This window comes from Nyctereutes procyonoides, unplaced genomic scaffold (assembly GCF_905146905.1).
Source record: "Nyctereutes procyonoides isolate TBG_1078 unplaced genomic scaffold, NYPRO_anot_genome, whole genome shotgun sequence".
Taxonomy (NCBI): domain Eukaryota; kingdom Metazoa; phylum Chordata; class Mammalia; order Carnivora; family Canidae; genus Nyctereutes; species Nyctereutes procyonoides.
Window position 1 is genome coordinate 3737178 of NW_026575123.1, and position 21661 is coordinate 3758838.

The 21661-nt window shown below is 44.0% G+C and overlaps 1 protein-coding gene across 4 annotated transcripts; it reads left to right on the forward strand.

Annotated features, from left to right (window-relative positions):
• The first annotated feature begins 1323 nt into the window (after window positions 1-1323).
• On the forward strand, window positions 1324-6621 carry APOLD1 (apolipoprotein L domain containing 1). Of its 4 annotated transcripts, XM_055336818.1 has the most exons (4): window positions 1324-1547; window positions 1880-2030; window positions 2385-2429; window positions 2840-6621. In XM_055336818.1, the coding sequence occupies exons 2-4, from the start codon at window positions 1929-1931 to the stop codon at window positions 3578-3580; spliced, it is 888 nt and encodes a 295-aa protein (XP_055192793.1). In that variant the 5' UTR covers window positions 1324-1547; window positions 1880-1928; the 3' UTR covers window positions 3581-6621. The 4 variants fall into 4 exon arrangements, with proteins under 4 accessions (XP_055192793.1, XP_055192795.1, XP_055192796.1 ...); XM_055336820.1 differs by lacking the exon at window positions 2385-2429 and having other exon boundaries at window positions 1329-1547; XM_055336819.1 differs by lacking the exon at window positions 1324-1547 and having other exon boundaries at window positions 1556-2030.
• The last annotated feature ends 15040 nt before the right edge of the window (window positions 6622-21661 follow it).

Genomic DNA, 21661 nt, shown 5'->3' on the forward strand with positions numbered 1-21661 from the left:
CTTGTTGGCCATGTCTATATCTTCCTCTGTGAAATTTCTGTTCATGTCTTTTGCCCATTTCAGGATTGGATTGTTTGTTTCTTTGCTGTTAAGTTTAATAAGTTCTTTCTAGATCTTAGATACTAGCCCTTTAACTGATACGTCATTTGCAAAAATCTTCTCCCATTCTGTGGTTGTCTTTTAGTTTTGTTGACTGTTTCTTTTGCTGTGCAGAAGCTTCTTATCTTGATGAAGTCTCAATAATTCATTTTTGCTTTTGTTTCCCTTGCCTTCATGGATGTATCTTGCAAAAAGTTGCTGTGGCCAAGACCAAAAAGGGTGTTGCCTATGTTCTCCTCTAAGGATTTTGATGGAATCTTTTCTCCCATTTAGATCTTTCATCCATTTTGAGTTTATCTTTGTGTCTGGTGTAAGAGAATGGTCTAGTTTCATTCTTCTGCACGTGGCTGTCCAATTTTCCCAGCATAAAGGTGGGGAATTTAATTTTGTTCCAGAAAGATATGGCTGTTAAGACTTTGTAGATGAACCAGAGAGTTGAGACAATCATTATTTAAGTGAAAAACCAACTTGCCCTTCCTTATTTGAAGGTGGAAGAATGAGAAGGATGATGTATTTGGGGCTTCCAGGCTGAGCTCCAACCACCTATCTGAACGCTTCAGAAAAGCATCCACAGATGCCATACATGTTTTTCCCTCCGGAATGATCCAGATAATTGCCCTTCAGCCCATGCTCCACTAACCTGGGAATAGAATCCATTCATTTAACTATTGTATAGGGCTACAATTGCCACTTCAAATGAAAACCCAGGAAGCCAAATTCCAGCTGCTGTTGAAAGTGTATAATTAGCTCCTTGTGCAGCCTGACCCCACTGATTTTTCTGACGCATTTGGCCTGCAGTGTGCCCTTTCTGGGACCTCCTGGATCTTCTCCGCAGCTGGAGATTCCCAAAACTGCACGGAGCACTTCCTGTGGGTGTGGCCTTACACTCAAGACTGCGCGCTGAGTGGGTCGCGTTGCAACCGCGCAGATTCACAAAGCTGTTTAAAATACCGGGAGTGGACTGTGGGCGGCTACATCAGCCATAAGAGGGTTCCCTCCTTTCTTTTTCTTTTTAAAAGAGGGTTTTGTCATGACGTCCTCTCAAGAAACACTATACTTGGTCAGCCTGGCATGCTGTTTGTCGTCCTCCCAGATAACGTCATTAGCTATTCTCAGGAGAGGAAAGGCAGGGTATGCCCCCTGGGAGAATGACAACAGTTGTTTCAAGTTGGGGAAGAGCCTGTGGCTCTTTTCCTGCGTTTGGGGGGAAAGCGAACACACAATGTTCGTTTCCTAAAAACGGGATGTGCTGTGTGCCTGGCAGGTCATTTTCCACCATGTCACATCCTTCTGGTTGAAGGCAGCAGGGGACCAGGACAGGAAATGGCAAATTCTCAGAATGAGACAAGGCTTTCCCAGGGCAGCCATTGGTTCTCTGGAACTATAAAACATGCTCATCCAGAAACAGCCTCAGCTTTTGCTTTCCTGGACATAGCCAGAAGTGAATGGTAAGTGGGGGAGCCTAGAGGGATTCTGTCTAAAGGATGGCCATTGGAATAGTAATATTGGGGTTATATCCTTGGTCCACTGTATATTTTGTGTGACTCTTCCTCATTTTACTAAGAGGTGTCTTTGCCTGAAAATTTATCACCGGTGGATGGAATAATGAGGGCGTGCAAATAAAATTAAGGCCTAGGAGTCGGGAGACCAAGGTTCTAGACGGTTCTGTGAAGAATCAGCTGCATCTAGAACGTGTCTGTATCTTTATTTTTCTCATCTTTCAGATGAGAATAATGATCCGCTTTGATGTCTCACAGTATTGAAATGCTCTATTTCTAAGGTTTATTTGCGACTTTTAAGAAGTTCCTATAACGAGGAGTACAGTGGGTATGAAGGTGGGAATCTCTGGCAACAAGGAAGGATGTACTTTTACCCCAGATGTACAGTTCTCTCTGTCATCTTCAACTGGCTTCAATTCAACTTGGTACAAGGTAGCCCTCCGTGAGTTGTTAAACAAAAATGTCGGACACTTGATTTTATCCAGCCGTTACTCATTTTTTAAAGGAAGATTTCCTCGTAAAGAAACATAGTGGCACTAATTTTAATGTGATTTAGTTTTAACTGTGCACCCATCAAAGAGTGAGAATTAGAAAAAAAAAAAAAAAGCCCAAAGGACATCTTAGGCTTGACTCTAAAGTAAGAACCTGGAAAAACAAGCAGAAGAGTTAATTCAGGGAAGCATCTAAGAAAGATTAGTTTCTTACATTTGATAAAACAATACGATTTTTGAGGTTGGTTTTTTTTTTTTTTTGGGGGGGGGGTGACTTGTCTTTCTCACTCACCAGGAGGGAAAAAACATATTGCAAAACTCTCAGGATCCAAGTCTTCACGTAAGGAAAAGGCTTTGCGAACTGGGTACAATGTGCCAGATGTAAAGTGACAGAGCAGGGGCCTCGGAACTGCAGTAGACTTCCAAGGCCCCCACCCCTCCCCCCTGAGCATCTCCCATCTTAGGTAACGGCGTTCCCGCTCCCGCTCCCGCTCCCGCTCCCGGGGGAGGGAAGCAGAGCAGAGCATTACACCCCCCGCTTGCATGTGCCTGTTAGGGTCCCGAGAACTGGTGTGGTTGGGCGCAGGTTCCAGAGCTGGTCTTTGCGAGCGGGCCACGCACAGGCCTGGCTGGAAAACGAGCTTGTGTGATGCCCCGTGGCGCGGCAGCAGCCGCCACCAGCCGCCGCGCCGCACCGGGGCGGGGGGCGGGCGCGGAGACTCGGGCTGACGCGCGTGTGTGTCCCCGCAGGGCATGGAGCCGCCGGCGCGGGAGCTGCAGGGCGCCGACGCGCTGCGCCGCTTCCAGGGGCTGCTGCTGGACCGCCGCGGCCGCCTGCACGGCCACGTACTGCGCCTGCGCGACGTGGCCCGGCGCCTCGAGCGCCTCCGCCTGCGCTCCCTGGCGGCCAACGTGGCCGGGAGCTCGCTGAGCGCCGCGGGCGCCGTGGCGGCGATCGTGGGGCTCTCGCTCAGCCCGGTGACCCTGGGGGCCTCGCTGGTGGCGTCGGCCGTCGGGCTGGGGGTGGCCACGGCCGGAGGCGCCGTCACCATCACGTCCGACCTGTCCCTGATCTTCTGCCATTCCCGGGAGCTGCGCAGGGTGCAGGAGATCGCCGCCGCCTGCCAGGACCAGATGCGCGAGATCCTGAGCTGCCTCGAGTTCTTCTGCCGCTGCCAGGGCCGCGGGGACCGCCAGCTGCTGCAGTGCGGGCGCAGCGCCTCGGTCGCGCTGTACAACTCCGTCTACTGCGTCGTCTTCTTCGGCTCCCGCGGCTTCCTCCTCCCCAGGCGGGCGGAGGGGGCCACCAGGGTTAGCCAGGCCGTGCTGAAGGCCAAGATCCAGAAACTGGCCGAGAGCCTGGAGTCCTGCACCGGGGCCCTGGACGAGCTCAGCGAGCAGCTGGAGGCCCGGGTGCAGCTCTGCGCCAAGGGCGGCCGCGGCCGCGACCTCAGGATCGCTGCTGACCAGGCCGCAGCGCTGTTTTTCTGAGAACATCCTTTCCCCGGTGACCAAGGCCAGAAGCCGTCCCCACGGGATGCTCTAGATTTGCAGTTCCCTCAGGAAGACAACTCCAAGTTGGATTAGGAGCCGAACGCAAAGGATGAGAAAAACTGTTCTTGACTGTTCTTGAAATCGGGGAAAGGGGGGAGTCCTCAGAGCCCCTCTGTTCCCATCACTGTGACGTCCTGCCTGGGGTTGAGGGCCAGGGGCTTTTTTTTGTTTTTTTTCTTGCCTAATCCTATGGGCTGTGTGAGCCGAAAATGATGTTTCCTTTATCAGAACCGTTCAGGCTCCACTGCGGTGGGCACTACTGTATTAAAGCTGTTTCAGGGTCCCTGCCCCAGGCGCGGTGGTTTGGGTAGAGGTTGGGAAGGACGCGGGAGCAGCCACCCTCTGGGGCCTCTCGAAGCTCCATCAGCAAGCACTGCGGGCCTCAGAATGCCTATGGGAGGAGACACTAGCTTTTAAACTTCTCTTCCAGAGTGTCTGAGTACAAAGAGCTCCAGAATCCAGAGCACATCAGATACCCTCTGCACCATGTAGCAGGGTTTAGTACCCAAGAGGGGCCTCCCCCGTCGACTGGCCCTTGCACCACTCTCAGTGTCTCCGACTCACAAATCGAGCTCGGGGCAGAGGAGTTATTCCTGAGGACTTTCATATCCAGACCTTATCATATACAGATATTCTGGGAGGGAAACCAGCTAAACGGTCATCTGAGTCCCACCCCCTTGCAACAAGAAGCTGAGGCCAAGGGAGATGAAGTGACTAACAATTGCATTTACGGACAGCCTAGTGTACTGAAGAGAGCAGTGGCTTTGAGTTAGACAGTCCTGGGTTTATTGTAAGCGCTGTCACTGCTGTGTGAACTTGGCCACTTAATTTCTCTGACACTTAGTTTCTTGGTCTGTGAAACAGATGCTAAAATGTCACCCTGTCATTGAGGTATTGAGATAAAGTGCCAAGCACAGTGTCTGGCTCATGAAGTGTGGCCTCCGGACTGGAAACATTAGCATTACCTGGGAACTTGTGAGAAAGGCAAATTCTCGGACCCAACTGTTGACTGAACGGGTCAGAAACTCTGGAGGTGGGGCCCAGCAACCTGTGTTGGTAAACCCACAGGGTGATTCTGATACCTACTAAGTTTTGTAGAGCACTGCCACACATGTTTGTTTCTGATACCCTTGTGAGCGTTCACAAAGTCTCAAGGCCTCTCCAGAGGCTCCATGGTCTTCAGAGTCGTTCACAGAAGGTCAGGAACAGACAGGGTCCCAAAAATAAAAGAAAGAATGTGCATGTATGTGGGATATGTTTTAGTGGGTCCTGGGGCAATTTCCCACCACTGAAATAAGGGCTATTACATAATAACTCCTCTAGAGGGCAGTGTTGCCCACTCATTGTAAGAACTGATACACAAAGGAATGTGAATTTAAAGCATATTGAACTTTGTTACCTTCTCTGAAAACTGCCAGGCCATGTATTATTTTTTTTTTAATTTATTTTAAGTTTGTTATTTAAGCTGTTTATTATTTGCATTTAGTTGTATTTAATCACCACATCACATTTAGGAAACAATAGGAAGAGCGATTTTCTGAATGGGAGACTACTGAGGCTCTTTTCAGGATATGAGGTTGAGTTCATTTCCCCCCTAAGGTGGGGCATGAACTGGAAATGGCAACGGTCTTCTTGAATAAGTCTCTCTCCAGGCAAGGGATATTTTATTCCCCAGTAATTTAAAGGGTCCTTTTAGGTAAATGTGGGAAGTTCTGAATAGAGAGACCAAGGGCCGAATTTAAGCTTATCAATGGAGGTTTGACTTGTGGGCTATAGAAATGATGCAAGCATATTTATCGTGAAGGTACTTTACCAACAAGTAACACTTGACCTGAAAAGCAAACCTATTTTGTGCAGGGAAAGAACCCCAACTAGAGGCATGTGAAGGAAGCACTCGGACCAGGGAAGCCTGCTGTCCTGTAATATGGGTGATAGAAAATATGGGTGATAGAAAAATAGCTTGTATCATGGTGTGAGGTGTCATGTTTTTACTTTGGGAGCTGTAAGGAATCTGTAAGCTGTCTGTAAGAAAATGCTTATAGTTTCTTCAATTTCCATTCCTACAACTATAATGTCGAAAAATCTGTTGAAAAGGCTTTGGGACCATGCACGCAAAACTAGGCTGTGTTATTTAATTATCTAACATGCTTTAAATTGACCCATTCTACCCCCATGTTTCCTGATGATGGAAGAGTATCTGAGGAACTTTAATTTCAGTGCTGGGCGGGACGGCTTAGCGGTTCTATTTTTTGCTTTTCCTATAAATTGCAATTGATCTGTATCCTGGTTTCTTTTGAAGTTGGTACTGGTTTCTTTTTAAACTGGTGTCATTTCTTAGACTACAGTGCACGGATACCAGCATTTTAGATCATCAGAATGTACCTCGCATTGTTGGTTGTGTTATGTCACAAAGGTACAACTACTCCCTAAGGCCATCTTTTATTAATGCTGAGGTTTGAGTTATAGTTTTCCAATGGGTCGGTGGTACTCTAGAAATAAACTTGGCATTTCAGGAAGCAAACAGCAAACTCCTCCTATCATTAGAGTATCTGGGGAAATCAAAGTCATAAACTCCCAAACTTATCATTTCAATGGCCCCTGTTACACTTAAGGAAGAGTTTCTACTTTGGAACAATACTTGGAACATTATAGGAGCTCAGTACATGGATTTAGATAATTTAATGAAGTGCTTAGCTATATTAAAAAGAATTTGTCGATAATGAAATATTATCCATCCTTTTCTGTGGAGCCTTCTAACCAGGATTTAGTCAAGTTCAGTTAAATGGGTCCTAGAGACAAATGTTTATTTATTTCTTTTGCGGGAATGCAAATAAGGCTTTTCCTTAAGGACTTCATTCTATAAACAAACAGATTGAAATGGTATGTTGTAAAAGGAAGAAGAGAGAGGGATACTTAGATTACAAATGCACTCCAGGAAAATGTCCAAGTTTGAAAAATAAAAATTTTGTACTAAGATTTATGTGCTTCTGTTAGTTTTTTGGGTTTATAATCATTTGGATTGTTTTTTTCCACAAAAATGAGGTTTATCTGGTTCTTCATTTCAAGGATTCAGTAAATGACATTCTGCTCTATGAAAAAATGATCCTTAGCAAACATTCTGATCTTCATTGCTTTGATGCATTTGCCCTCAGGCACTTGTCATTTCCAAGAAGGCAAATGTCAAAGTGGAAAGTAGTTACTTGGAGAAAAAAAGAGAAGAGTGGCGTAGAAGCCACCCTAGATCAGATAAGCCAAACAATCAGTCAACTTGATATATTTCTCATTCAATACTTTAGTGTGAAAAAAAGGAAGTAGAGGGAAGTGAGACATGGGCATAAAACATTGTGCAGAGATAAATGGGGATACGGTTAAATGCAGCTGTTTCTGAACTCCACATTTTTTCCCACTGTAGCAAAATAAGTCCTTTCTTTTCATTGAAATAAATTGCCCATTCTTCAAACTTTCTGACCTTTTTGTAATTAATCACCTAATCTTATGTCCACCTGCGTATAAATTAGTAACTTTGAAAAGGGGCAGATGTGTAATCATGTTCACTTAGAATATTCAGTGTTGAATTGTATAAATCAATTTTTTAAAAAATAATTAACTCCTGTTACAGGAATTATCTTATTATCTAGAAGTCTCAGCAGTTTCAAAATCTTTGGACATAATTGCAACCTAGGAAGTAATTGGAAGGAAACCTAGAATCCGCCAAATCAGCCTTCACAAAACCCAAACACTAGAGAGAGGCAGAAAGTAAGGGTGAAGGCAAAACTGTCCCAGAAATTTGCAGGAGACTTTACTTTGCAGGTAACTGTCTTGACCATGCAAGGCCTGTTGGGAAATGTAGTATTTTTAGCCACAAATTCGCTGCTCTTAATATACCTAGGATTCTGTTTATTCCAATTTTAGTATATGTATATAGTATATGCCAAAGCCAGCACCCTCGGATTCCTTTTGTAAGGAAGAAAAGGATTTTGGACATTGAGTGGGAGGCACAGCAATCCAAAGAGTCTGTAGTGGTTGTCTTTTGAGAACTGTCCCAGAGGTGATCTCACTTATCTGAGTGCCAGCCTCTGAGTCTCCACCTTGGAAACTCCCCTGGGTCTGAATGTTGCACTATTAATGACTATGCAGCCAGGAAAAAAAAAAAGGAAGAAGAAGGAGAAGAAGAAGAAGAAGAAGAAGAAGAAGAAGAAGAAGAAGAAGAAGAAGGAGAAGAAGAAGAAGGAGAAGAAGAAGAAGAAGAAAGAAAAGAGAAGCAAAGAAAGAAAGGCTGCATTGGAAGGACTGTTTGCAAAAGTCAGCCACAAGCTGGGATCCTATCTTTGCTGAAGTATATGGTGTTCCTGTCATGACAAGTGTCCTTTTAGTTAATTGCAATAAATCTCTCCTTGTTGAGTTGACAGGAGGTTCGGATGGTGTTTTTTGCAAACTCATATGATAGAAGGTAAACCTGTTGTGGTCTGGAAGAGGACAAAGAGTGAGAGCCTCATGATCTGGAAATAATCCCTTAGCAACCAGAGAATCAGTAGGAGAGGGGAAGTCATGCTGCTGAAGCAAGACCACTGCAGAGGCTAAAAAGGAACATTAAGGCCCCATCCACACCCCCATCCTGACTGGTAGTAGAATTAAGTTGTGGGGAGAAGGTCCTCCAAAATGCTCTTGTCTGCACAGGTAAAGCTTGGCTCTACCAAGCTACATCCGCAAAGGATGATGTTTAATGCCATTTTGTATTTCCAATATAATCCCAGGGCTGGGCCTGCAGGCAGGCTTGTGACCTGATTTGCCCCAGAACTTTAGCAATGAGTCACAGCCAAGGCCTCTGCCTCCCAGAGGCAGAAGTAGCCTTGGTATGGCTTGTTCCAGCATTTGTGTGGATAAAGTTGTTAAATTTACCAAAATTTTTGTAGCTAGAGTGGGGGAGGGATAATGATGTCTCAAGTCTTTCTTTTAGATTAAAATGACTTTTTCCAGGCTCCCTGGTTGGCATGCAGACATTTATCCTGCCCTCCCTTGTTAGTAAAATTGTACTGGTGAACTGTTGAGGAACATTACTTTTCTCAGTGTTTAAATAAAATGACATGTAGATAATAAATATAAAAGGTGTGGATATTTAATGATAGTAGTAATAGCTAACATTTATTGAAAACTTGTTCTAAGTACAGTTTGACATGTATTATTACATTTACCTTACCAAAATCTTATGGGGTGGTCAATATGATTACCCCATTCTGTTAGATAAAGAAGGTAAGGAAGTAAGAGGTCATTCAGTTAGCTAGAGGTGTCTCAGGATTCGAATCCTGGCAGTCTGACTCCAGAATTATGCTCATTAGCTCTTCTGAGAGTACATATATTTGTAATATAAAATGATAGCTCACAATCTTGACAACATTTTTAATAATAGGTTGACAGATTCATTCATTCATCCAGAAAATACTTATTGAATACAAATTTAACTACCTACCGTCATCTGTGAGCAAGATAGACAGTGTTCTAGATCTCACAGTGCTAACCATCCTGTAAATTAGGCAGGGTAATCTTATGTCAGTAGGCTAATCAACAAGAAACTAAAATGTAGCTTTGCAAATGATGAGTATTTGAAAAAAAAAAAAACAACCCAGAAAACAAAAAACGCAATGTGGATGTGATTTGAAAATGATCAAACTTCAGCTTAGATCATAAAAACTTGTGCACAGATATTTTGTAATGCTGCCCCAGATGTCTCAATCACGACAAAATTCTTGTGAACAAAACATTTTGAATGTAAGGACATGCTTAATAAGAACTTTTTGCTAACTACTGATGGGCTGGGAAGGCATTGTCAGAGGTCACACTGACATGCATAAATAAATGACTGGTTCAACAGGCCTTTCCAGATCTTGTATAAAAACCTCTGAAAATGAAACATCTGGGGGTCATTCCATCGAAACCACCACTGAACCTGCTTGTCAGTTTTCTTCCCGTTAGGGGTGTGTACTCAATTCCATTGTGGTGGTATGGCCTCAAACTGCTGGAAGCTTGTGGGAAAGCTGATGGGTGTGAGTACAAGTAAGACCTTAGGTATCATGAAACTATTCAAAATAATATCACTTTGTGGATAATCTGTTGTTCTTGGTTCTTTTTTTTTTTAAAGATTTTATTTATTTGAGAGAGAGAGAGAGCAAGAGCGGGAGGAGGTGCAGAGGGAGAAGGATAAGCAGACTCCCTACTCAGTGGGGAGCCCAATGCGGGGCTCCATCCGAGGACCTGGAGATCATGACCTGAGCCAAAGGTAGATGCTTAACTGACTGAGCTACCCAGGCACCCCCTTGTTGTTTTAAAAACTATTTTTAAAAGTATCTCCACACCCAATATGGGGTTCCAACTCACAACCTCAAGATCAAGAGTCGTGGGCTCTACCGACTGAGCCAACCAGGTACCCCTGGATGACCTGGGTTTTTTGTTTTCATTTTTGTTTTAAATATTTTATTTATTTATTCAAGAGAGACACAGAGAGAGAGGCAGAGACATGGGCAGAGGGAGAAGCAGGCTCCATGCAGGAAGCCTGATGTGGGACTCCACTCCGGGACTTCAGGATCACGCCCTGAATCAAAGGCAGAAGCTCAACCACTGAGCCACCCAAGTGTCCCTGTTTTATTTTTTAACATTCTTGCCTTTTTTTTTTTTTTATTCATGAGAGACACAGAGAGAGAGACAGAGACACAGGCAGAGGGAAAAGCAGGCTCCCCATGGGGGAGCTTGATTCGGGACTTGATCCTGGGACTCGATCCTGGGACTCTGGGACCACACCCTGAGCTGGAGGCAGACATTCAACCACTGAGCCATCCAGGCATCCCATGCACTTAACGGAATGTCTAAGAGCACTCTGTGTCTCTTACACAGACTTAGCACATGATGCCTTTTATTAGAGATATGTGTACATACCCCAAGGCTCTTATGAACAGAAACAGTATCAAGGATAGTATTTAGCCTCCCCACAGTGTCTTTCCAGCTGCCACCACAGGACATGCTCTGTAAGCATCTGTTGCATGAATGAACAAATGAACAAGTGCTGTTTTGCTCAGAGATATACTGGCATTACTTCCCAGCATGCCTAAAGCTAAACATATTCTCCTTCTCTTTGGCAAAACTGGTGCAGTTTCACAACACTTCTATCAAAGGGAGCATTGGAATTCCTGATGCCTGTCTTGAAATCTCACTGTCATTTCTAAATCTTCCCCCTCCTTATCTCTCTGATAAGCCTTTGCCAAGGTATCGCCTTTTCATTTTGATCCATTCCATTGCTACTACGACCTATCTGGGCTTTTACCCCTAACACCTGCAACAATCTTCCATCTGGTTCTCCTGATTTCAAGCTCTTTCTGCTCAAATTCAAGCTACTCTCCAATCCTTGATTTATTTACATGAATTACAGATTTCCCCACTTTCCAGTCTAATGGAATGTAACCTTACCTAAAACTTGACTCTGAATTTGAGTACACAACTCAAATTGAGTGTGCTGAGTTCCTGTGTTGTTGTTTTAGTAGGGTGTTCTGATTGGTGAGACTGTGAGGGCCAAGATGAATTTGATTCTGTGGTTTTAATGAAAAAACAATGATGTAGTTTGGGGATTTTACAAGAAGGGCTGAAACAGGAAAACAAGGACCCAAGTGTAGTGGTGGGTGGAAGCCTTGTGGGAGGGAGGAAGGTGGAAATCAGAGGGCAAGCAGCTGGAATAAGCAGGGTCAGGCCATTATGAGGTGGATATCTTCCAAGAAACTGCAGGTCTGGTGGGATTTTTCTTCTTTTATTGAGATAGAATTGACATACAGCACTGTTTAATGAACTGACTTGAATATATCGCAAAATTCTTACCACAATAAGTTTAGTTAACCTACATCATCTCATATAGATGCAAAGAGAGAGAGAGAGAGAGAGAGAGAAAGAAAGAAAGAAAAAAAAGATTTTTTTCCTTGCGATGAGAACTTTAAGGACCTACTCTTTTAGCAACTTTTCCACTATACAGCAGTATTAGCTCTAGCTGTCATGCTGTCATGTTGTACATTACAGACCTGCTACTTATTTCTCTCATAACTGGACGTTTGTACCTTTTGATTACTTTAGTCCAATCCCCCTTCTCCTGCCCCTGCCTGTGGGGGTCACAAATCTAACTGATCTTTTTTTCTATGAGTTTTTTTCTTTTAATTTCACATGGAAGTGAGATCATACAGGATTTGTGGTCCATTGTCTGACTTATTTCACTTATCATAATGTCCTCAATATCCATCCATGCTGTCACAAATTGCCAGATTTCTTTTTTATGGGTGAATAGTATTCTACTGTAAATGTATGTAGTACATTTTCTTTATCCATTGGGCCTGGTGGTTTTGAATGAGCTGGGCGGAAGAATCAGAAGAATCATTGTGTGCCACCAGTGCAAATGTTTGCTAGTCCTTTAGTGATGAAAAGCAGGAGCAGAGAGGAAAGGCAGTTCTATGTTGAACCTGATGCCTCATCTCCGTAGGCTCTGGCATCAAAAATGTAAACCCAGCCCTAGGTCAGCACTGAATCATAAATCTGTCATGCTGACAGTGAACTTCCTGATCTCTGAAAGCTTTCCTCCCCAGAGTGGCCTCCTTAATTAGGGGTATCTTTTTTTTTTTTTTTTAAATAAGGGATATCTTCTAAGAGGGGAAGTCTGGGTTATCATTTTCTATCTCTCTAGCATGACCAGCTCTGTAATTTTTCTCATGTAGTTGGTGATCTGCATTTCCCTCCCAGGATAGGATGGGAAGACACCATTCCCTTTGGTGTACAGGAGCTAGTAAGGGAAAAAGTTTTCCTTTGTGTACCATAGTCAAGTTGGACCTTGTCCCCACACTCCTGTCTTATATGTGGAAAGCTGTTGAGCTTCTCTTCTCTTTACCAGGGATGACCAATCTGGGCCCAGTTTCCAGAATCTCAGTCTAGTTTACTATTCCTTTTGCATACAAGCATATAACCTTTCCATGTGACATTCACTGCTCTCTCTTTCCTCTTCCTCATTCCCTCTCATACACATCAGACACCTACAGATATGTAGATATTCATTCATTCAACAAAGTATTTATTGAATACCCTCTATATACTAGGTATTTTTCTGGCAGTGGGCACAGAGTAGTAGACAAAATAGCCAAATATCTCTACTATCATGGATTGTGATGATAGGGAATACAGACCTAAGTAAAGAAGTAAATATCTAGTTTGTGAAATAGTATTTGTTTCCTATTGCTGCTGTAACAAATTACTGAAAGCTCAGTGGCTTAAAATGACACATATTTATTTTCTTACAGTCAGAAGTCTGACACGGGCCTCACTGGACTAAAATAAAGTAGCTGGTGGGGCTATGATCCTTTCCGGAGGCTCTAAGGGAGAATTGTTTTCGTGCCTTTTCTGTCTTCTAGAGGCTGCTATGTTCTTAAGCTGTGTTCTTAAGCTCTTCTTCCCTCTTCAAAGCCTGCAATGATGGGTTGAGTCCTTCTCCCATTGCATCATTCTGGCCTCTTCTGCCTTTTCTTCCACTTTTCTGGACCATTATGATTACATTGGGCCCACCTGGACAATCTACCATCATCTGCCTATTTTAAAATCAGCTGATTAGCAACCTTAACTCCATCTGCAACTTGATTCCCCTTGTTCCCCTGAACAGAAGGTGTGCACAGATTCTGGAGATTAGAAATGTGCACATCTGTGGGGGCCATTATTCTGCTTATGGTAATAAGTGCCATGGAGAAAAACAAAGCAGGGACAGGAGAGAGAGTGTAGGCAGAGAGGGGTTGCAAGGCCTCAATGACAAGGAGACATTTGAGTGAAGACTTAAAGCTGGTGTGGGAGAGAGAGCCATGCAGGTACCCAAGGAAAGAACATGCCAGGATGAGGGACCAGAAAGGACAAAGCCTCTGAGACAGAAGCATACTGGATGTGATTTAGAGAGCTTGGAAGCTCAGCAGGACTGCAGCAGAGCAAGTAAGAGGAGCTGGGCAGGAGATGAGTTCAGAGGGCAGTGGGGCCCACATGGGTTGGACTTTGTGGACTGTTGTAAGGACTTTGCCTTTTGCCCTGAGTGAAATGGAAAGTCATTGGAAGGTTTCAAGCAGAGTCTGATCATAAGTCTGATCTGATCAGGTTTATGTTCTATAAGGATCCCTTTGCTGCTACATGGAGAATTCTCTACAGAGGGGTGAGAGTAGAGGCAAGAAGACCAATTAGGAGGCTATTGCAATACTGCAGGGGAGAGATGTTGGTAGCTGGCAGTAGAGAAAAGAAATGAGATAACAGATATACTATGAAGGTAGACCAACAGGATTTGCTTATGGGTCGGTTGTGGGAGGCGGGAGAAAGAGAGGACTTCTGGCCTTAGTGGTTGAGATGGATGACATTGCCATTTCCTCACCTGGGGACAGCTGTGGGTGGCATGAATTGGGGAGGAGTGGAATCGGGAGTGTTCCATTTTAGAGACATTAAGTTTGATACACGGGAGACATTCAGGAGGAAAGATGAGTAGATGGTTGAATAAATAAGTCTGGAGCTTGAGGAGAGGTCAGAAAAGAGTTGTGAATGTGAGGGTTCTTAGCAAATGGGTGGTATTTGAGGCATGAGATTGGGTATGACACTTTGGGAGTGAGTAGACATAGACAAGGCAGGAAATAGCTCCAAGGACTCAGCCCTGGGTCTGCCAACATTCAGAGTGAGGAGTGGGTGGGGATAAGGGGAAGCTAACTAGGAAGGCTGAAGGAGTGGCCAACAGAGCAGGAGAGAAACCAGGCGTCTGCAGTGACTTGGAGGGCAATGAAAAGGATTTCTCAAAGAGGAGGGAGCCAAAGGCTGCTGGAGAATCAAGTAAAATGAAGAATGAGAATTGGCCATTTGGTTTAACAGCATGGAGGTCACGGCCATGACCTTGACAAGAGAAATATCTGTAGAAACAATGGGGACTTTACTGAAGTGGTTTTAAGAGACAGGATTGGAGACAGCCTGTATAGACAACTCTCTTGAAGGGTTTTGCTGTCAAGGGGAACAAAAAAGTGGGCACTTGCTGCAGGGGGGTGGGTACAGGGTTATGAAAAATATTCTATAAGATGAAAAGAAATCATCTCTTCATCTTGTCCAGCAGTGGATATGATCCAGGAGAGAGGGAAAAATGTGATGGTGCGGGACAGGAAATGGAGGCTTTGGAAGAGTGTTCTTGAGAAAGTAAGAAGTTGGGGGTTGCCCTTCACTTGCTGGGACACTGAAAGTAGATCCTCAGAACAAGAGGGGAAGTGGGGCAGGCAAGTGTTAAATTTGGCGTGGGAACTTGTGGAAGTCCTCTTCATTTTTCCCCAAAATAGAAAGCAAGGTCATGGGTTAAGAATGACAATGGGAGAGGGGCGGCACTGGGTGGTTGAGAGGATGTTTAGGGCAGCAGGGGAGACAGCAGACAGACACAGGAAATGTGCTAGGCTCACCAGGCAGCGTGCAGCGTCACTTACAGAGGGGCAGCTGAAGAGTGTGTTTTAATTACGTAGAATTGGGGAAGCATGGTTTCTTCTCCTTAGCAGCTCTGCTACATAGAGTTCCTAGATGCAAACAACAGAAGCTCTTCCAACTAATTTAACAGAGAAGTTTATTAAAGTATTTTAGGAAGATCAGAGAATCTCCAAGAAGGTACAAGTAAGGCTTGTGGGTAATGCAGCTGGGAACAACCCCCAAACTCTGTGACATCACTACACCAGCAGAAACTCCACTGCTGCTGTCACTAAGCTAGGACACCTTAGGTGGCATCTATAAGTTCAATACAGGCTCTGGACACCAGAACCTTTGCCACTGCTGCCCTCTGTAGCTGGACACCTCTGCCAATGCCACGATCCACATCCTTGCATCACTCTGTTCTGAACTAAGCCCTGGCATGGGTGTCTCTGTTTGATAGAGACTTGTGCCTTAGGTGTAAGGGAGGGTGGGCAAGTGAGTTTCTGGTTTCTACTTAAGGAAAAGAAATCGTACTGGGGGAACATTGTCAGTCATCAGACAGTTGTAGAAAAGTAGTTCGACAATCATGAAGGATGAGAAATGCCCCAGATAATAGTTAATGTTTTATTTTATGTTTATTCATTTTAAACATTTCGACATCAAACTCATTATACTTAAATTCACAGGCCTCTATTCGAAAGTGTGGCTGGAAGCTGCTGTGTGTGGCAATGGTACCTGGATTGCCAGGAATTACAAAAACGCCTCCATTTCTAACAATTTTTAAAAATTGTGTATGCAGGGGTGCCTGGCTGGCTCAATCAGTAGAGCATGAGACTCTTGATCTCAGGGTTATGAGTTCAAACCCCATGTTGAGTGTGGAGCCTACTTTAAAAAAAAAAAGTAAAATTGTGCATGATTAAAAATAAAACACTTATGTAAAAGGCATAGGAAACAACCAGGAAACCAGGAAATGAGACATAGCTGCCTTTCCTTTATCACCCATCCCATAGTATGAGTGAACTGACCTTGAAACTTTAGGCTTTGTGGTTTTCTACATAAGGATTATAGCATAACATTTGAATTTCCTGCTTGTTGTTGACTTCAGGTCAATACCATTCTTTATATATTTTATTTACATCTTAGAATACTGTCCTCTGCACTGTAACTCTCAGTCTGAGACACCAGTTTTTTTTCAGGTCCCAGACATAGGATTCTCTTATCTGAAAGACCCAAGGATGGTAGTAGACCGAGGGGTTCTGGCTAACGTCCAAGGGGCCAAATGGCAGGGTTGGCTGAGCAGCTGGCTTTACTGCCACACTGAGTGAGCTGCTCCTAGCCACTGCTTGTGGGGTGGTGCCTATTATGGGAGTGGCTGCTTGCAGTCTTATTAAATTGAATTTCAGAAACTCCTATGATCCATATAATTAGTAAATAAGTAGGCTCTGGGGATTTATTCATGCTAACCTCACTCATAGGAGCCTAATCTACAAATCAGTCTCATTTATTCACTGGGCAACTATTTGCTAAATGCTTATTCTATGATAGGCACTGGGCATTGCAATGAGGCATAGCACAGTTGTGATCACTGCCCTTGTAGAGCATATAGTCGGGTGGGAAATCACACAATTAGAAAGTCCTTTTTTTTAAAAAAAATATTTTACTTATTTATTCATGACACACACACACACACACACACACACACACACAGAGGCAGAGACACAGGCAGAGGGAGAAGCAGGCTCCATGCAGGAAGCCTGATGTGGGACTCGATCCTGGGTCTCCATGATCATGCCCTGGGCTGAAAGCGGCACTAAACTGCCGAGCCACCCGGCTTGCCCCCTAATTGAAAATTTTAAGGGCATATTATTTATATTCCTATCTCCTGTAGCTGTACTAGGGATAACACATACATAATTCAGTATGGTGGTAAGAGTGGGAGCTCTGGAGCCAATCTGGGTTGGGTTCAAGGCTCAGTTCCTACAATAACTATTCTCTTCTGACCATGACCTCACTCACTTTATCTGCCCACATATTGCCTCTCTTCCAGTGTCTCCTAGCTATATAAAGGTTCCAGTTGGTTTCTTCTTGCTCAAGCCAGACACTGGGAATCATCAACACATCCCCGGCCTTCCTCCTCCATGTTAAATCATTCATGAGGATTTATCCAGTTTTTCCACACCCTTTGATTTTGTCCATTTCTCTCCACCTCCACTGCTCTTCTTTGGTCCAAAATACCATCATCTTTAGCTTGAATACCTAGTAAGTGATGTTACTCTTCCCTCTGACCGGATCTGTTCTCCATTGCAGGAGATTGAGCCATTTTTTCAAATACAACTCTGCCCAAATCTCTGCAAAGGCTTCCTGTTGCCCTTGGAATAAAGTCTCAAATCCTCAGATCCTTTTCATGGCCTATAGGGTCCCAGATATTCAGATCCCTCTCTATACTGCCAGCTTTATCCTAAATCATCATCTTTTTTTTATTTTATTATTTATTCATGAGAATACACAGAGAGGAGACAGAGAGAGAGGCAGAGGCACAGGCGGAGGGAGAAGCAGGCTCCATGCAGGGAGCCCAGGATTGAGTCCACCTCAGGCTCCCTGCTTGGAGACTGCTTCTCCCTCTGCCTGTGTCTCTGCCTCTCTCTCTCTGTCTCTCTCTCTCTCTCTCTCTCTCTCTCTCTCGGTCTCTCATGAATAAATAAAATCTTAAAAAAAAAATAAAGCCATTCCTTATTCCCACACAACTAGTCAATTCCAGGTCTCAGTTTAAAAGTCACTTCCGCAGGGAGAACATCCATGATTCACAGATAAAGGTTAAGTCATCCCCTTGCTTTTCTCCTTAGAACCATTCATCTCACTTGTGATTACTTTTTTGCGTCTAAAACTGTGAAAACTGTTCTGTTTTCAAGTCCCACCTGACTGTGAGGATTCTTTCTTTCTTTCTTTCTTTCTTTCTTTCTTTCTTTCTTTCTTTCTTTCTTTCTCCCTTCCTTCCTCCCTTCCTTCCTTTTTTCTTCTTTCTTTTTCTCTCTCTTTTATTTTTTTTAAGATTTATTTATTTATTTGAGAGAGACAGCATGCTTTTGAGTGAGCAAGAGGGAGGGGCAGAGGGAGAGGAATCTCCAGCAGAGCCTGAGGCTGGGCTCCATCCCAGGACTCAGGTCATGTCCTGAGCTGAAATCAAGAGTTGGATGCTTAACTGACTGATCCCCCCCAGGAGCCCCTCTTTCTTCTTATTTTTTAAACAGGCTGTCTCCTTAACTGGAGCACAGGTTTCGTGCTTACTCCTGGATCCTGATGTCTGGATCCTGACACAATGTTTGAGACTATTTACTAAACAAACAAACAAACAAACAAAAACAAATACAGATTCCTTTGTATTTTAAGAAGCTTTTCAAACCAAAAGCAAAAAGAAGACATTAGCAAACAACTGGGACTAGCTTTCTTTCTTCCTCTAGGCTTGGATTGGTTATGTAACTAAGTAATTTGTCTGTTAACTCTCTGTCTTCTGGATGCTGGGTACACATGGTTCTCTTCTGTTTCTCTCATTGTAGCAATCATCTGTGTGCCTCTTCTCTTGAACATATACATTCATAGCAGATTTTGATTTGTAAGTTAAAAGATAATTTTCTTCCTTCCTTTCTTTCTTTCCTTTCTTCTTTCTTTTCCTTTCTTTCTTTCTTTCTTCCTTCTTCCTTCCTTCCTTCCTTCCTTCCTTCCTTCCTTCCTTCCTTCCTTCCTTCCTTCCTTCCTTCCTTCCTTTTCTTTCTTCTCTGATTTTATTTCTTTATTTGATAGAGCACACAGAGGGAGAAGCAGGCTTTACCAAGCAGGGAACCTGATATGGGGCTTGATATCAGGACCCCAGGATCAGGACCTGAGCCGAAGGCAGGCGCTTAGCCAACTGAGTCACTCAGGGGCCCCAAAGATAATTTTCTGACTGATTAAATGTGGCACTGGTTCCTTCTTGATGAATACAGGACAAGTTCAGAACAGAAAGGGAGCTTTCTCCACAATAGACTACAGGGAATGCAATGTCTGGGAGGATTCTCAGCTGAAACTGATGAACAATGGATTCTCTGTTGTGTCTTCTGCAGAAGTCTTATTTCTAAGTTTGGGGACTCCCTTCACATTTCGTCCAGGAGCCACTGCTGTCCTGACTTGCTCCTATCCCAGAGCAGCCCAGTGTCCCCGACCTGCTGAAAGCTTTGTCACCACCACTTCCCTTATCTGCCAAGTGCAGTGGCCACCGTGCCTGGAGCCAACCATACTTTCAGCGGCCCACCAAAAAAAGGTTTTACCTTCTTCTAAAATCAAAAGGAAAATAAAGGGAGCACCTGGGTGGCTCAGTGGTTGAGTATCTGCCTTTGGCTCAGGTCGTGATCCCAGGGTCCTGGGATCAAGCCCTGCATTGGGCTCCCCACAGGGAGCCTGCTTCTCCGGCTGCCTATGTCTCTGCCTCTCTCTCTGTGCCTCTCATGAATAAATAAATAAAATCTTAAAAAAAAAAAAAAGAAAAAAAAAAGAACTTTCACATCAAATAAACTATCTTAATATGGTAATATTTATATATTTGTCCTTATACTAACACAGCCTTGAAATGTAATTTTTAGTAACTTTTTTGTGTGCAGAAAAAAGGGGCCTATGAAGGCAGGAGTGCCTAGGGCCTGTGAAGACCTTTGAGAGTAAGGTGGGGCCAGTCACTTTGCCCTCTCTCCTTCTGGACCCAGTATATTGTTTCAGACTTGCTTTTCCCTCTCATCATTTTGAGAGTTTATTTAGATTTCCTCTTCAACCTTCCTCATTGTTCTAAAGTAGAGGATATGACACTGCTCCGTTACTAGAATGGCTTCTATTATATCTACGACTAGAATATAAATATCCAAATGACACCAGACCTGGTAGGAATTGTCAAAAGCAGCTGATTCTCGCAGCTGATGCAGGCTCTCCTCTGTGGGAACCTCTGTGGTCATCCTGCCAGTGTGACATGAATCCTGTCACTGAGATGGGTGCTGGTTGAGGCCCAAAGCTTGCCGGCACACCCTGGACCATGGACTGGTGCCACCAGGTCGCTGCCACCGCCACTGTGCAGTGGCCTCTTGGCGTCCCTTTGCACCTTGGGGACACTGGCATGGGAAGAAGTTTTTAAAATAGCTGATGTCTGAGTTATCCAAAAACAAACAGAAAAGGTTTTTGCTTGGCTGAACAGGACAGTTTATTTTATAGTAGTTTTAATCCATTCTCCTTCAGAGCAGCACCAGATCCCCAGAAATCTTCTGTGTGATTTTTTTTCTTTCCTGTAACACATTTGAACAAAACTTGGGTAACTCTAGACCCTGTATGATATACAATTTTATAGTGCTTCTAATTGTTTCCATCTGGGTCCCTTTCCAGGCCTCTAGCTTCACTTCTTTTCCAGTGGGTGCTTCCGGCTTCCCTCAGCACTTTTCATTCCCTATTCCCCTCTTAAATGAAATCAGAAAATGTGTCTAAGGGAAACTGAATAAGTACTTAGCTGCTCTGTTGTTCTTACAGAAAACTCGGGGTGGCAGAGGAATTCTGAGCGTGACCCCACAGGAGCAAGCTGCTGTGATCATGGAAGACAATGTTCTCTGCAGTAAAAGCACTGGCTGGGTCCTGGAGGCCTGGGTTCTACTCTTTGTTTCTTGTTACCTTACTGTGTGACATTTCTCTTCACCCTCTGGACTTGGGTTTCTCATTTGTCAAACGAGGTATCCAACATTTCTAGCAAGTCTACAGAGCACAGTACAGAGAGAGGAAGAGCCACAGCAGTTTGGGCGACTTTCTCTGGGATAAGTAAACTTCTTCTCATCCCAAAGAGTATTACCCACTTTGGAAATCACCTAGAGTGGCCTAATCCCCAGTCCTGGGAAAACAGAGAGCATGCAGGAGTAGGGAGCTGAACGGAGAGCTGGAGTGTCTCAGTGCCTCAGACTGTTGGCACAAGCACGTGCAAATGGAACCAATTTCAGGGTGACCTGTTGTTTTATGCAGTGTGTGTCTTCTCTATTTTTTTCCTTCTCTCCTAAAAAGACTGAAGGCCCCAGTATATTCTGCAGGAGGTAATCTCAAAGCTAGAAACAACTTCACTTCCTCAGCAAACAACCAGTGAAGTCCTTTTTGATCTGCCATCATACTCAACCTCAATGCTTTGCTAAGCTATAATTCATCCAGGTAGCATTCATGGAGTATGCTTAGAGTTGAGGGTAAGAAGATCACCTCTGGCTTCTTAGAAAGTTTCTTTTCATCCTTTCCTCTCTACAATCTATCTTCATAAAGAGTCAGAGTGATATTTTAAATATGTTAGATCATGTTGCTTCTCTGCTCAGCACCCTCCAGTGGCTTCCTTTGTATTCAGGATAACATCCAACCCCAAGATTTTTTTTTTTTTTTATTACAGGGCCCCTGCAGGGTCTTACCAATCCTACTCCTCTGACTGTACCCTTCTGACTTTTTGTGGTTGCAGACACCAACATGATTCCTAAAATGGGACCTTTTTGCAGCGTGGCAGTGGAAAGGACCTGAGGC